The following is a 16,238-nucleotide window of genomic DNA, read 5'->3' as shown; positions in this document are numbered from 1 at the left end:
TATTCTCAGGTATAGAAATTTGATGAGGACACAGTGGGATGGGTAGTTTAAATTGGGCAAAAAGAATGTCAAGGGAGGCACGAGGGGCCTAAGCAGAAGATGAAGAAGACCACTAAAACTCTTCTTTGTGTAATTCCCTCCTATCCGATTTCACATGAATTATTTGTCTAAGACAGTGGTTCAATCCTGGCTACCTATTAGAACACTTGAGACCTTTAACAAAAATATCGGTACCTGGGCACCCCTGCTAGAGTCTGACTACACTGCTGTGAACCAGAGGTCAGGCACTGGTGATTCTAGAATGTTCTGGGGTAAGAACTCTTGCCTGTGGGTATTATAAACCCTCAGTCCTTTGAGATGCCTCTTAGAAATATTGAGATCTCAGCTATCACAAGGGTGAAGCAGAAGCAGATGGGGTAGCCACCACCCTGTAAGTGTGGAAGACACACTTGATGACATCAAAACCCTGACTTCAAAAGATGCACCCCATTCCCAGTGGCAAATAGAATGTGTTCTCTACTTAGTTATAATAGCTACAAGAGCTATATGGAACTTCCGTGTTGTCATGTTCCATGCTGAGGTAAAAGTTGGGTCGGCACTTAGCAGGCAACAATGGACAGGCGAGAGGTAAAGGTCTTATACCTAACAATTGTATGCTTCAAAAGATGATTTTCTTTTCTTTTCTTTTCTTTCTTTCTTTCTTTCTTTCTTTCTTTCTTTCTTTCTTTCTTTCTTCCTTTCTTTCTTTTCAGCATAACAGTATTCATTATTTTTGCACCACACCCAGTGCTCCATGCAATCCATGCCCTTTATCATACCCACCACCTGGTACCCCAACCTCCCACCCCCCGCCCCTTCAAAACCCTCAGATTGTTTTTCAGAGTCCATAGTCTCTCATGATTCACCTCCCTTTCCAATTTCCCCCAACTCCCTTCTCCTCTCTAACTCCCTATGTCAAAAGATGATTTTCTTTATCTATTACCTTTTCTGGTGTGATTTGGAAAAAGTTTTCTCTTCCCTTCCTAACTGATGAGACCATCTTTCTTTTTTTTTTTCCCAAAGTGCCACAGTACCTGGATTTTCCCAAAGTAATCTCATACCCACCAAAGTGATTGCTGTTCTGTCCCTCTCTGTGGGCTGAGGGGAGATATAAGCTTCTAGAAAATGTGATACAAATTCTGTGAGGGCCAGATGAAACTTGGCCTAAAGAGAGAATGGGTATATCCTGCTTCTCTAATTCCCAGAGGTTCCCCCCCACCCCTGGCTCCTATTTCCTTATTCTGCCTCCTGATAAATTTTTTAAAAAGTGGGAGTTATTCTGAACTTAGCATTCTATTTTTAAGACTACTGAGAATTTACTATGTTTTCCTAAGAAAGGAAGGAGGTAAAATACCAACACAAAAAAAGAAACATAGCAGTACACGAAGACCTTGTATCTGAAATGATATAATTCAATACAGTTATCTTAAGGTGTCTTTTTAAATAAAATAGTACCTCATGGAAATGTGCCAGAATCTCATTTAACTTCTGACATCCAAAAAAAATGGTTATGCGACTGTGTCCCTGAGAAAAGCACACCAGAATTTGGCCTGTGCTGAGCAAATCTGTTTTTTTCCAACTGGTCAGAAATAATTAATGGAACTAGTTCAGTGTCATACAGTTTACCAAGCCCTAGATAGACTCTCACACAGAGGCTGTCTAAGATGGGGAGTCATCTCCCAGATAGCAAGTGGTTGTGACCAGCATCTTATACATTGTTCCCTACAGTCTGGAGAATTTAAAGGGGTAGTCAGGAGTCATTCTGGGGTCTGGCTATCATTAGGAAACCTCCGATTTATAATACAAGTACTTTTCAGTGTCACTGCTGAACAGAAAATCAGTCCCATTATATTGCACTGTTGGTTAGACTGATAGTCTTAGGTTTTACCGAAGAAGTCAGGATTTAATATGTGAGGTACATACCTATTTTGAGGTGCATAGAACTAGTTTTAGGCAGTTTTCTAGTCTCTGGATGTTGATGGGGAAAGTTATTTGGTTTAATTAAATATTTAATGGCCAAGAACATTATTTCTGAGTATTTTTATAAAAATGTCAAAGCCTAGCATTTATAATAAATTCATGTTTGCAGAATGAGGGGGTAACTGTAACAGTACTTACCTTCCCACTGTGGACAACTAGAAAACTAAAAAATAAGTATATATATATATATGTATTAAACAACTATTTCCAGGCATTGGATGACAGACAACACAGGACTGTAATCCTTGGGAGAACAGAAGCAAAGGAAGTGAATGAAACCTACACTTGACTCAGCTTTCTGCCTGGGGGCGTTTTCAGATCATGTTGTAGAAAGAGATGACTGAGCAGAGCACTGACAGCCTAATTGAGAAGACAAGATCAAACTTTACTGAGCTGAAACAGCTAGAATTTGTAGAATAGAATACCAAATAAGAGGAAGCTCTACAAAGAAAAGACTATATAAACCTGGGGTCTGTTGTTGAATAATAAGCCAAATATGTATAGTGAGAAAGATCACCAAGCCAGGCAAAAGTATAATGGGAGGCTTTAAGCTAAAAAAAAATACCCAAAGGTCACATGGAGCTAGGAGATGTTCATACTTTTACAAGCGAGAGTCAAGAGGCTTCACTGGTCACTGGGGCATTCAGTAAAGATCAGAGAAGAACGATGTTCCTGTCTTGGGACTAAACTAGTCCCTGAGTAAAGAATGTCCTAGATTCACCCTAACAGAGCTTAAAACCAAGCCCCTAAAAACCAAAAATGATCCACAAGTAACTGAGCCATCTGCCAGAGCAACTCCCATTGGTTGAACCATCGGTGCCTGTCCAGCACTCAGTCAAAAATTACTAAACATGTGATCCATAACCTTAAGAAAAATTGGTAAAAACCCAGAACTGCCTGTCCAGCACTCAGTCAAAAATTACTAGACATGTAATCCATAACTTTAAGAAAAATTGGTAAAAACCCAGAACTGCCTGTCCAACACTCAGTCAAAAATTACTAGACATGTGATCCATAACCTTAAGAAAAATTGACTGATTGGAAGCAACCACTAATTGCAGGGATAACCAGAACAGCAGCAGGGGCTTTAAAGCAGCTATAGTAATTATTCTCAAGGATTTAAAGAAAAACATGAACACAATAAGACAAGAAAAAGATATTTTTAAAAATCTGAGTGTAACTTTCAAGAACTGAAAAACAGTATCTGGATGGATTTAATAGACAATATATTACTTTCAAAACAAAATATCAGTTTGAAAACAGCAGTAGCAACTGTTCACACTGAAATATAAAGAAAAGACGAGTAAATGAATCAAATCTTAATAATTTGTGGAACAATAATAAGTGGTCTGAGGAAAAGAGAAACACATTAGAAGAAATAGAGGCTAGAATTTTTCTAAATGTGATGAAAGCTGTAAATCCACAGACTAAAAAACGTTCAACAGACCCCTGGGGTGAAGGGGAGGAATTAATAGAAAATCTTACAGGCAGCGAGAGGGGGAAAGAAAAAGGTACCTTACTTGAATGCCTGGGTAGCTCAGTGGGTTAAAGCCTCTGCCTTCGACTCAGGTCATGATCCCAGGGTGCTGGGATCGAGCACCACATCGGGCTCTCTGCTTGGCAGGGAGCATGCTTCCCCCTGTCTCTCTGCCTGCCTGTCTCTCTACCTACTTGTGATCTCTGTCTGTCAAATAAATAAATAAAATCTTAAAAAGAAAAGAAAAAGAAAAGGTACCTTACTTAAAGGGAAATATAAATAAGAATTACCACCCAATTATTCTGAAAGACAAAGTTAAGTCTGGAAATAACGGAATGACATTTTTACAGTATTGAAAAAAAAAAAAAGAAGAAGAAAGAAAGTCTGTCCTTCAGAAAATAGAGGACACTTCCCAACTGGTTTTGTACATCCAGATTATCCTAACAGCAAAACCAGTCAAAGATAATTTAAGAAAAGAAAATATAAACCAATAACCTTCATGAAAATATGCATAATGAATCCTTACCAAAATATTAGCAGTTGAATCCAGCAATATATAAAAAGGATACTGTATTATCCCAGGTATGGGATGACACCTGGTTATTATTCCAGGTTTGCAAGATTGTTTTAATATGAGAAAAGAAAAAAAAGAATCAATGTATTTAACCCCATTAATGGAAAAAAGGAACAAAATCCTGTCATTTCAATAAATACAGAAAAAACATGTGACAAAATTCAGTGTTGATGATAAAAACATTCAACACTGTAGTAGAAGGACACTTCCTTAACCTGATAAAGGATGTCTGAAAAACCTACAGAAAACATCGCTAATGCTAAAACACTACACACATTTCCCGTAAAATCAGAAACAAGAGCAAGGAAGGCTTCTCTCACTTCTATTGAATACTGTACAGAAGAGCCTAGCCAGTGCAATAAGGCTCAAAAAAGAAAGAAAAGGCATCCCCATAGGGAGGTAAAATTGGCTTTACACACAAATGATATGGTTGTGTATATCTGGAATCAAAAAGGCTATGAAAATTGCTACCAGAAATAAGTGAATTAAAGCAGGATAACCAGAAGCAAGTCACTATGCAAACATATGAAAATGTTATTATGTACAGTATAAATCTATGCAGTTGATTTATGCACACAATGGAACACCATGCTGTGTTACCAAAAACGACCTCCTGAAACCCACAATGACACACTGGATCTCGAAACCTGTATACTGAAGGGAAGAGACCACACCCACAAGACTACATATTGTGTCATTTCATGTATATGTCCGTGGAGGAGAAGAGCTCGTCTTTAGGGACAGAAAGTAGATTGGTGGTTTGTTGGGGCCGGGGTTTGGCGGGGGACTGGTTGCAAAGGGTCACAAAGGCGTTTTCTAGGGTGTTAAAAAATGCCGTCTAACTTCTTAATGGTGGTTACATCGGTGCTTATACATTTATCAAAATTCACTGATGTGTGCCCTTAAAATGGGGATGTTTTATTGTTTGTAAAGGATGCTTTAATAGAGGGGTTTTAAGTTAATTGACATGTAGCTATCATTGCTAAGCAAAAGTACATGTAATGATATGAACTGCTGATGACTAATTTATTTGAAGCATTTAGAGAGAGATGCGGACTACATCTTGCCTTCAGCTTGGCATTTCACACAGTGCTGGGGATGCACAGGGGCGTCCTGTGTCCTGGGGACAGTGGCCAGAGCACCAGGCAGGAGGGCCGGGGACTAGAGGAGCATAGAAGGAGAACCTGGGTCCGTGCATATTCCTTCATGATTAATGAGCTCCTCATTGCCTGGGTGCCAGCACTGTGCTATGGAAAATTCCCTCTCTAGTCTCTGCAGCTGGTTCCGGTAAGCCCCTCTTTCTGGAAGGAGGATCGTATAACCCGGAACGCCAGGCAAACCTCCTCTTCAGGTGAAATAATTCAAACGCCGTCTGCCGTGTTACCAGCCCAATAACTCGAGTATGACGTGCGGCTGCGGTCTTCCGCTGTCTGTAGTGTTCTGAGTAATGTCCCGTTGAAACTCCTGTGTACGGCCAGTATGTGTCAGTACCTCCTGTGTGCCAGAAACTGGGCTTGTGGCTGCGAATAAAACAGACATGTCCTTGCCTTGTTAGCAGAGCAACTGGGGGGCTGGAAAAATTACCGGGTTGAATTAAAAATGCTTCAATTCTCACCCTGATTCTGCCCTTAATGACCGAGGGACTCGGAACAAGTCACATGACTTCTCGGCTTCCCTTTTCCCATCTTCCAAATTTCAATTTTAAGAATTTTAAATATTCCAGTAGTAATTTCCAGCCCGATAGCCACTGTTAATACCCCCTTGTTTGGAACTTGTCTATGAGGTTTGGCGGGAGGGTTTGGGACAAAGGGTTGTGTACCGAGATGTGGCATGGTGCTATCATCTCTCCATTCAAGAGTCCTTTTTTCGAATGGGGAGGCTGTTACACTTATCCTTGGTGGCACATCAGAATCATCTGGGAAGCTAAAAGAATTCCCCATGCCCAGGCTGCACAGTAGAACAGTTAAATCAGAATCTTTTGGCGGGGGTTGGTAGGACACAGGTATCAGTCACTTTTCAACACACTTAATCATCTACTTATTTATCCCGTGCATACCTGTGACCCCGCATCCCCCCCCCACTTTGAAGGAAATAGGTCTGTGGGATTTGACCCATGGCATTGAATTTAAGCATGTTATTTTGGTACCTGGCAGTGTTGCCGTGTGTATTCAACAACACTGCTGTCAGAGCACGGCCAGGCGTGAGAGCTGAGCCCAAGGCATATCTGAGCCTGGGGGCCAGCCCATATGTCTACCATCAAGGAAGGAATTTCTCCTTTGTTCATCATCATTGGCATTACTGCCTAACTCATGCATGTATCAATATTTATCGAGTACCTGCTGTGAGCGGCCCTTTGTCCTGGAGTCGCTGCAGAAATGGAGGAAATTGCAGGTGCAAAGTCCCTGCGGCAGAAAGGAGCCTAGCCGGTCAGAAGGCCAGAAAGGACGTTGGTGCGGCTAGAGCAGGGATTGCCAGCTGCCTATAATGGGAGGAGACAGGCAATGTGGGAGAGGGCCGGACTCCCCCGTGCCTCGCAGGCAGAGCTGTCACTGCAGAGAGCAAAGGAGGAACTCACCCTCTGTGCACTGTTTCCATACATGATGACTTTCAGCAATATATTGGCTGTTTTTAAGACCACAGTAAAAACACGTGAATAGCAGAAACAATGAGGGCATAATTATGAGTCATTCAAGAAGGTAACCCAAGAGTGGCTCATTTTTATTTGGTCCCTCCCAGACAAAACTGCAGGCCCCACCCCCGCAGCCAGATTTGTGCCAGACGCTGTGTTAAGCACATTATTCCCTCACTGAATCTCCCTTCCCGGCCTCTGAGATAGGAACGAAGATCTCCCCTTCTTATGGATAGACACAGAGAGATTACTAAGTTTCCCCACAGTCACATGGCTACTGAGGGGTAAAACTAGAAACTGAACGCAAGCAGTCTCTTTCCGGTTGGCCCACCGGTACAGAGCTGGGCCTGGAACAGGATGGTGGCTCTGCTTGTTGCCCGTGTTGAAATGTTTTCCTCTGTATTCAGCAAAACTGGACAACACGGAGAAGTGTTGAGTTGAGGGTCTCATAGCATTTGCACACAGTAATGGACAGCCGGCAAAGACCTCACTCTCCAGAGGGGATCCACAGGAGTTGTCCTACCATCCCTGAAACCAGGAAACAGAACAGACCAGTAACAGCTCATTGAAATTTCAGGGAAACTTTAGGGAGAATGTAATAGGTATAACGTAACTACTGTCTTCGAAGCTGACTGAAGAAATGCCCTTGATGGATATGCTATCAGAGAACTCTCCTGCCCCAGAGAAATACTGAATGCAGGACTTAGCAACAGGACTCAAGTATTTGACTAGATTGCTAGGAAGTCAGGTGCAAACCACATGGTATACTCCGTAGGCTCATAAAAGAGAGTGCTCTGGAAACTACATGGCTGTTGTGATATTATGCATGCAAGCAGCCTGCGTAAAATCCAGGAAAAAAAGAGTGAATTGCCAAGAAGCTTAGAACTCATCTGGAATCATCATCATTGCAACCATCAACATCAAGTACTATGTTCCAGGGGTCTGCGATCACGTGATTTTGGGTACATGGACCTGTATAAGCAAGAGGGACACAGATTCTCCTCTAACTGATAACGCTGAAATAGTCCAGAGCCAAGTCTACGTTTGTTGAGTACCTCTTCTAGATCGAGCAGTATTTCCTTCAATGCTCAGACAAGCTCTAGCAAGGGAGGTGAATCCATCCTCCTCATCCTTGAAGACAAGGAAATGGAGACCAAGTGAGGCTAAGTAACACGCCCAGGTCTCATAGTAGTCAGGGCTGGGGGTTTGATCCAAAGTGGAACCACAAAAGACCCCAAATTGCCCAAAGCCACCCTGAGAAAGAACAAACCTAGAGGCATCACACGGCCTGATTTCAACATATATTGGCAAAGCTATAACAATCAACATAGTATGGTATTGTCATAAATACAGACACGCAGGGGCGCTTGGGTGGCTCAGTGGGTTAAAGCCTCTGCCTTCGGCTCAGGTCATGATCCCAGGGTTGTGGGATCGAGCCCCGCATCGGGCTCTCTGCTCAGTGGGGAGCCTGCTTCCCCCTCTCTCTGCCTGTCTCTCACCCTACTTGTGATCTCTGTCAAATAAATAAAATCTTTTAAAAAATAAATCCATAAATACAGACACACAGATCAATGCAACAGAATACAGAGCCCAGAAAAATGGTCCCACATATATGTAGTCAATTAATTTATGATAAAGGAGCCAAGAATAGACAATAAGGAAAGAACAGTTTCTTCAGTTTAACGGTGCTGGGAGGACCGGGACAGCCTCATACAAAAGAATGAGGCCTTACACCAAATGCAAAAATTAACTCTGAAATGGATTTAAGACCTGGTACGTAAGACCTGAAACTATGAGATTCCTAGAAAAAAAACACAGGTGGTAATCTCCTTGACAGAGGTCTTGGCAATGAATTTTTGAAAGTAAGACCAAATGTAGAAGCAACAAAAGAAAAAAAATCCACGGGACTACATCAGAGTAAACAGCTTCTGCACAACAAAGGTGACCATCAACAAAATGAAAAGGCAGCCTCCTGAATGGGACAAAATATTTGCAGATCATGTATTTGATAAGAGGTTAGGAGCCAGAGTATATATAACGCAATACCAAAAAACCCAAACCATCCAGTTTTAAAATTTAAAATTTATAATTTTAAATGTGCAGATCTGAATGTATATTTTTCCTAAGAAGACACATGACCAACAGGTACATGAAAAGATACTCAACTCTGTTCATCATCAGGGAAATGCAAATGAAAACCAAAGTCACCTCACACCTGTCAGAATGGCTAGTATCAAAAAGATAAGGAGTAAAAATTGCTGGCGGGGATATGGAGCAAAAGGAACCCTCATGCACTGTTGGTGGGAATGCAAATTGGGCAGCCACTGTGGAAAACAATATGGAGGTTTCTCAAAAAATAAAAGTAGAATTACCATATAACCCGACAATTCCATTTCTGGGTATTTTAGAGCAAAGACAGTAACTCAGACGTATGCACTCCTGTGTTCACTACTGCACTACTTACAGTAGCCAAAATATGGGAACCAAAGTGTCCGTCAATGGGTGAATGGTCAGTAATATTGACACAATAGTGGGTGGCGACTACACGGACTGTACTGATACTGAGTGTCTAGAGTTGTTGTCACTGTACTGTACACCTGAAACTAATATAACACTGGATGTCAACTTCAATAATAAAAATTTAAAAAATAAAAGTATCAAAAGAAGGTGTATATATACCATGGAATATTATTCAGCCATTAAAAAAAGAATGAATGAAATCTTCCATGTGCCAATATGGATGGACCGTGAGGACATAATGCTCAGTGAAAGGAGTCAGAGAAGGACAAATATCATGCAACCTCTCTTACAGGTGGAATTTAAAAAAAAAAAAAAAGGAAGCCTTTGAGATCTAAAAGACCAAGTCATAAGGGTACTTCCGGCACTGCGATGGGAGGAGCCAGAGCCGGCAGGAAGAAGTATTTTGGTGCAAGGAGTAGCTTGCACCAACGTTACAGATGTTCCCCTAACACCATAAGTACTCTTAGTACCATAAGTACTCCTAAAGGTCCCACTCTTGCAGCTGAAGTCTTGCACTGAGAAAGAGAAAGTGGTGTTTCCCGAGGTCACACGGGTTCACGGAGGGAGGCTGGCCTTGGCCACTGGGTTCTGCGTTATCCCACGCTCAGTTCTATGTTTTAGTTCGGGGCTTGCAAACGATTCCCAGGTGCCTCTATAGATCTGCAAAACCATCCCAAACATTCGCTTGGCTCCAAACCTGGTGTTCTCCGCTGCGCCCTATAAAAACACGTCAATGAGTGTTTATGCCTGTTGCCCACGAGGCACTGACCAGAGTCGAGAAAGGCTCCTGGTTTTTTTGCAGACACAGACACAAATGTCTGATTGGGTCAGTTCGCAGCCGAACCTCAGACGGTGGTTGAAGTAGCAATATTATGTACAATTGTCACTTCCTTCCCTTTCTCGCTGGAAATAAACACTCAGCTGCAGGGCTGTCTCCCCAGACCCACTTCCCAAGACTCTCAGGCAGCCAGAGCCCAGCTGAGGTTGATTTCTTTTGTTTGACAGCTGCAGAACCAGGAACTGCTGAGGGCCATGATGAAGAAGGCCGAGCTGGAAATCAGTGGCAAAGTGATTGAAACCATGAAGAGGCTGGAGGACCCCGTCCAGCGACAACGCGTCCTGGTGGAGCAGGAGAGGCAGAGATACCTACACGAGGAGGAGAGGATCGTCAAGAAGCTGTGGTGAGTGGGGGACACCTGTCGCGTGTCACACTGTGTGACCCGGGGAGGGCCCTGTCCTCGCCGACGACAAAGCCCTTCCTCGGTGGTGCTCTCTCTTTCTCTCTTTATTGAGCATCTACTATGTGCCAGTTAGAGTCCTATCCCTTCCGGGCCTCCGTGGACCCTTAGCGCCATCCAGACCCAGAAAGTTCACCTGCACCCCTCTCTTGAGAAGCCGGAGCACGTGCTCCTTTGTAGGGCTCAGCAGCACAGCAAATGACAGGAAGCAAATGGCAAGACCCGATGATAAAAGGGAAGTCTGCCTTTCATCTCAGTAAATGAAAACGAATAGCCAAGATCGCGGTGTTAAAATCATCTTCCTATTATCCAACGGTAGTTAAAAGCGCAAAAGAATAATTCAGATGTAAAGTATGTGTGATCTAGGAATGAAAGATGCCTCCTGGAAAGTTACCCATCTTCCGTGAGGTTCTTATTGAAAGCATCTATCAAGTCCCACTATTGAAACGAGCAGTTCATCCCCCGCCCCCCCCCCCCCCCCCCCCCCCCCCCCCCCGTCACTAAGGCAGGCCCATCTTTTATGGTAATCTATGTTTTGTTATGCAATGAAGATTTATCATAGAGTGATTTCACCTTCTAGGATCATGAATAGTAATTTTTCTGCGTTCTCCTGCTGTCGGTAATTCGCTTCTTAAATCTCCCCAGTTGGGAATACAAAGAGGCAACTTCGGCATTCTCCCCGTGAGCAGAAGGTCCAGAAGTCTTCATGGAAAGGGTTAATTCTATAATCTATTTGATGCTTGGGCTTGTACTCCTCAGATGCCAACCCCGCGTGTCTCGTTAAAAATAGAATGTTCCTCTCAGTAGCCGTCCAGAGGGGGGTTAGAAATCAATTGTAGAGTTCTTACTTTCCTCAAAAATGGAATTTGGCTACCGTTGACGGACACCTCAAAATCGCTTCCAGAATCTTACGTAGTCGATGCATTTGTGGACAGTCGATCACCCACCGTGAGGCGATAAAGCTGTTTGTCCGAAACGTTTTTGTGACAGCCCAGTTGTCTCATTTGAGGTGTTAAGATTCTTCTTGGAAACGTCTTTAAAAATATATTGCCTTTTCAGAATATTTCGTCAGTTTTCCAATTGAATGATGAAAAAAGGACATTTTCTTGCTTCTGGCCTAGAAAAAAGCATCTTCAGCGTCAATCCTAGCCTGAGACCAGCAGCCCCGCCCGAGAGTGAGCTAGGAAGCAGAGTGGGGGAGACGCTGTGGGCGGGCCCCCCACGGGGAAGACGGGCACGGGGCCGCTGAGGAACTCCAGTCTCATGAAGCCAAGCATATGAGTATGTGTGGAGCACAAAACAGATGACTCACAGGTGCCGGGTGAACCCGCACAAAGGAGAGATTACTCTGGGCCCCAGGGATCAAGAAGACTGAACCTGAAGTTATTCATGTGCGCCCAGGCCCAGGGCGAGGCCCTGTGTGTAGTTGGGTCACAAGTGGCTTGTTAAACTGAACCAGGCTGGCCTGGAGGACAGGTGGGGTTCCATCAGTGGAGGCTGGAGGGGGGTGGGGGGCTCCTGGGCAGAGGGAGCCTATGACCCAGCCTGTCTCAGGATGGGGAAGGCACAAGGTGTGCTTGGAGAACTTCGAGTCATGCATTTTGCCAGGAAAGCGGGGTCCAGTGTGGGTCTAGATTGTGTCTCCTATGTGGGTAACGTTGTTCCGTTTGCTCGGTGACTGCCCGTATCTGAGACCACACTCGAGCCCAGCATGCCTGTTCGACGTCCGTGGGGCCTGTGTTTACCGAGATCACCCGGATCCCTGGCTTTTCGTGAAAGCTCCTGGGTCCATCCCCAGGTTCGGAACGTCTCTGGATGGAGCTTGAGAACGTGGTTTTACGAAGCTACAGAGGACATTCCGAGATGTCTTGACATTGGACAGTTACTGCCGGCCTGAGGAGGAGGTGCTGATGTTTCTGATCAAGGAGGTGGTGAAGTCAGAGCTGTATTTCAGAAAGGTCCCTCTGGTGATCACGGGCAGGACAGATGGCGAGGGAACCACCGATGTCAGGGAAGCCGTGGCAGTAACAGTCAGAAGTCAGCAAGGCCTGGATCAAGGGAGAGAAATCAAACGCAGGGCACTGAGTAGGGGATCCAAGTAGGGGACTGAGAGCGGGTTACAAAAGACAGCCTGAAATTTCAACTCTGGAACATTAGGAAAACCATTACCTCCTCTTCCTCCCCTCCCTTCCTTTGCTTGTGTCCTTAAACACACACACACACACACACACACACACGAGAATAAATTCCCTTGGGCCTCATGTTAGGGTAAGTTGCTGGTGAGCCATTCAGATGGCAGAGAAATGAAATTTGGGTCTAGAACTATGGAGAGAAGTTGAATCAAGATCCTCTCTCTTTGATGGGTTTCCATTTGGAAGTAATAATTGGGCTTCTAATAATAGATGAAACATAGTTCAACAAATTGATGCTTCTTTTTATCTAAGGTAGAAGGAAAAGCAACTTAAACAAATAGAACAGATTTATATGTAAACCACAGCATCTGGGAACATCTGGCATTCCTTTGAGTGGAGTTCACATCTCAAAAGTCACATTGAGTACATAATATTGAAAAATTGTTTTCAGCACTCATTTTAGCTCCCTGATCTCTGTTACGTTGTGAAGGAACACATTTGATCCGACTGCTTTCTAACAGCAGGAACGTGTGAACAGAAGTGACATTGTTGTATACGATAATATCCATACACTTTTGTATATATTCCCTGATCAACAAAGGAAAAGCTGTGACATTTAGGGGTCTCCTGTGTGCAGAGTAATAAAATCCAAGAGGTACACTGTGTGGAAGAGATTAAAATAGAATTTTAGGCAGACTGACTCTGGGTCAGATGATAGCTCCTAAGACTATTAATTACAGCCTGGCAAGCTGGTGGGTTTTTAATGGAACCGTGATAACATTTGGGTCTTAGCTCTTCCCTCAAAACTTGGAAGGATTGGACAGTGTGTCCTGTGTGCACTCTTAATATTTCAGTTTGATGATGAAATGGAAAATAACTTTTCATTTCAAATAACACGTAGGTGCCATTTTTAGAGCTCCTTGGAGGGACGGCACAGGTCCTCCCCTCGGGGATGTAGCAGCTGTAGGAAGTTTCTGCGGGTGGGACACAGAACACCGGTTACCTCTCCGTAGTTCACGGTGTAGACCGGGAGCGGAAAAGGCTTTCGCTTTTGGTTTGAAGTTGCATCATTTCATCTGAAGGAATCACAGGCAGCTGGGTGGGTCCCTTTTCCCTAACAGAATAAAAGACGTCACCGAAAGCCCCATCCCGCTTCTCTGTGGCGGATGAATTTGTTGTTTGGTCCAAGGCTCCTGTGAAACATACATAGCATCCCCCCGGGTCCCTCCTGCAGTGGCTGTGCCATCCGTAACTCCCACCTGCGCGCCCACTTTGAGCAAAGGGCCCGGGCAGACCTTTCTTTTTTCTTCTTTCTTTTTCTTTTTTTTCTTTTTCCTTTTCTTTCTCTTTCTCTTCCTCTTTCTCTCCCTCTCTCTCTCTTTCTTCTTTCTTCCTTCCTTCCTTCCTTTTTTTTTTCTTCCAGATCCACTGTCTTCCTCGCCTGCTCTAAGCTCTACTCCAGCAGCAGGTGGAATGTTGGTCGCTTACTGCCACCTAGTGGTTCTTCATCTCTCAACATCCTTTTCCTTCACCTTTAAGAGAGAGGCTTTCTGTTGTCAGGTTTACAGGCAAATGGAAGTGATAGGAACGTGTGTTTAGGACAGGGTTAGTAATGTGCCCAGGAGACAGGATGTTGTCATTTGGTTGGGTGGTTGGTTGGTTTGCGTTTTGAAGCGGAAGACCTTAATTCAGTTCTGTTGGAACTCTAGCAATACCTTAGGGTGGGGGGGGGGGGCCTCTGTGTGTGTGTGGGGGGGGGTGTTTCTCCACACTCTCCTACACATACAGACACACCAGAAATCAGATCTGTGATCATTTTTCCTCTGTAGCTTAGAGTAGAAAGTGAGTCCTTATTGATGAGATCATCAGTGTAAGCTAGAGGTTCTCGATCAGGTGCAAGTTTGCTTCCCTCCCCTCCCCCCTCCAAGGACATTTCCCACCATCTAGAGACATCTTTGTTTGTCACAGGCTCGGGGCAGGTGCTACTAGCATCTAGTAGCTAGAGGGTTGGGATGCTGTTGAGCACCCCACACTGTTCGGGGCAGGCCCCCACAAGGAGGGATTATCCAGTCCCAAATACCAAGTTCCAAGTTGAGAAGGCTGATCTAAAACCATCAGGATCCCTCCTTTTGCCCCGCTACAGCGCATACAGTTGATCCCCTCTGTCACATTACAAAGTGCACAACCCCTGTCCCTTAGTTGGCATCAGTATCCCCACCGGAAATAAATAAAGAAAAAATAAAATAAAAAACAAAGAAGGGATGTCCCCATGAACAGGCCCTGGGAAAATTCCCTTGCACCTGCCTTACACCCCAGCAGAATATTTAAGCCAGACCAAGCCACTCTTGTGAGCTGCCGTCTTAGCAGAAGGCAAGGGGAGGCAGGGACAAGCCCTTGGCTACTGCAGCCGCTCTTCTTGTGGACCCGGTGTTCACCCCCATCTGCTGGTCTGCTCCTCCCCTGCCCCTCACAGTGAGCTGGAAGACTTTGTTGAAGACTTGAAGAAGGACTCTACATCCGCCAGCCGAGTGGTCACTCTAAAAGACGTGGAAGACGGGGCTTTCCTCCTGCGACAAGTGGGGGAAGCCGTAGCTACCCTGAAAGGTGAGCCTCCTCCTTGATGGGAGGAGTCCGGAGCCCGTCTCCTGTGGGGTGGGGGGTGTTAAAAATCTGTCCAGCAGTGAAGGATGCATCATTCATGCCTGTGGGCGTGCACATAGTCCGCAAGCACCTTTGTGTGCCAGGCACCGTTCTAGGCACCAAGGATGCCTCACTGAATGAAACTGGCAAGTACCCTAAATACCCTGTAAGATTCAGGATGAAGGGACACTAATGACAGGCGGCTGCCTCCTGAAGATGGTGTGGAGCGCGTGAGCCCCGCGCTTCCGAGCCTGTCCAGTGCGTTCGCAGGGTGGGGGCTCCACATCCTGCCTCTCCGGCGGCTCACCCTCTGGCTCTTGGCCTGCAGGAGAATTCCCAACCCTACAGAACAAGATGCGAGCGATCTTGCGCATCGAAGTGGAGGCGGTGCGGTTTCTGAAGGAGGAGCCCCACAGGCTGGACAGTCTCCTGCAGAGGGTGCGAAGCATGACCGACACCTTGACCATGCTGCGGAGGTAACCGGGCGTCCTGGGGGGTGGGGAAGCGTCCTGAGGCGAGGCAGTGACTCCTTCCCACCACACTTACTCCGTTGCGCTGTGACCGGAGGTCTCGAGTCTTTGCCGCACTTGGCAGTGCCTAGGGCTTAACATTAGCAAACCTGGTAAACTTTCTTCTTCTTCTTTTTTTTTTTTTAATCATTTGAAGGTGGTTCTTTTCAGGAACCATAGCCTCCTTCGCTTCGGGAGCAGAGAGGCCTTCAGTTAGGAGAAATGCGCTGGGAAGTTCGAGAGACGGTGTTGGGGTGTGGGGCTGCCCAACTCGGGGGCGGGGAGCAGGTGGAAGGAGAGATCTAGAGCTCGAAGTTGCCTTCATGAAGATGACTCGTGGCAGTGGAAGAAAGGGCACGGTAGCATGAGACAGAAAGAGGGGAACAGATCCTTGGGGATCAAAGGAACAGGGTCAGTAAAGGAAACAGAAGTGAGTAGCAGAGGAAGGTCACAAAGGCAAGGTCTTCTTTTCAAATCAAAAAAGAGAGAAAACATTTTAA

At 45.0% G+C, this 16,238-nt stretch overlaps 1 protein-coding gene across 1 annotated transcript in view; it reads left to right on the top strand.

Annotated features, from left to right (window-relative positions):
- The window catches only part of KIAA1217 (KIAA1217 ortholog), a 290,673-nt gene that overhangs the window by 253,868 nt on the left and 20,567 nt on the right, over nucleotides 1-16,238 (top strand). Inside the window, 3 exon segments of the mRNA XM_004757614.3 lie at nucleotides 10,225-10,400; nucleotides 15,063-15,193; nucleotides 15,558-15,705. Of these exon segments, the coding sequence (XP_004757671.3) occupies nucleotides 10,225-10,400; nucleotides 15,063-15,193; nucleotides 15,558-15,705 (455 nt within the window).

This window comes from Mustela putorius, unplaced genomic scaffold (genome assembly GCF_011764305.1).
Source record: "Mustela putorius furo isolate JIRA1106 unplaced genomic scaffold, ASM1176430v1.1 tig00000827_pilon_pilon_pilon, whole genome shotgun sequence".
Taxonomy (NCBI): Eukaryota; Metazoa; Chordata; class Mammalia; order Carnivora; family Mustelidae; genus Mustela; species Mustela putorius.
This window is presented reverse-complemented; position numbering and strand designations above follow the sequence as displayed.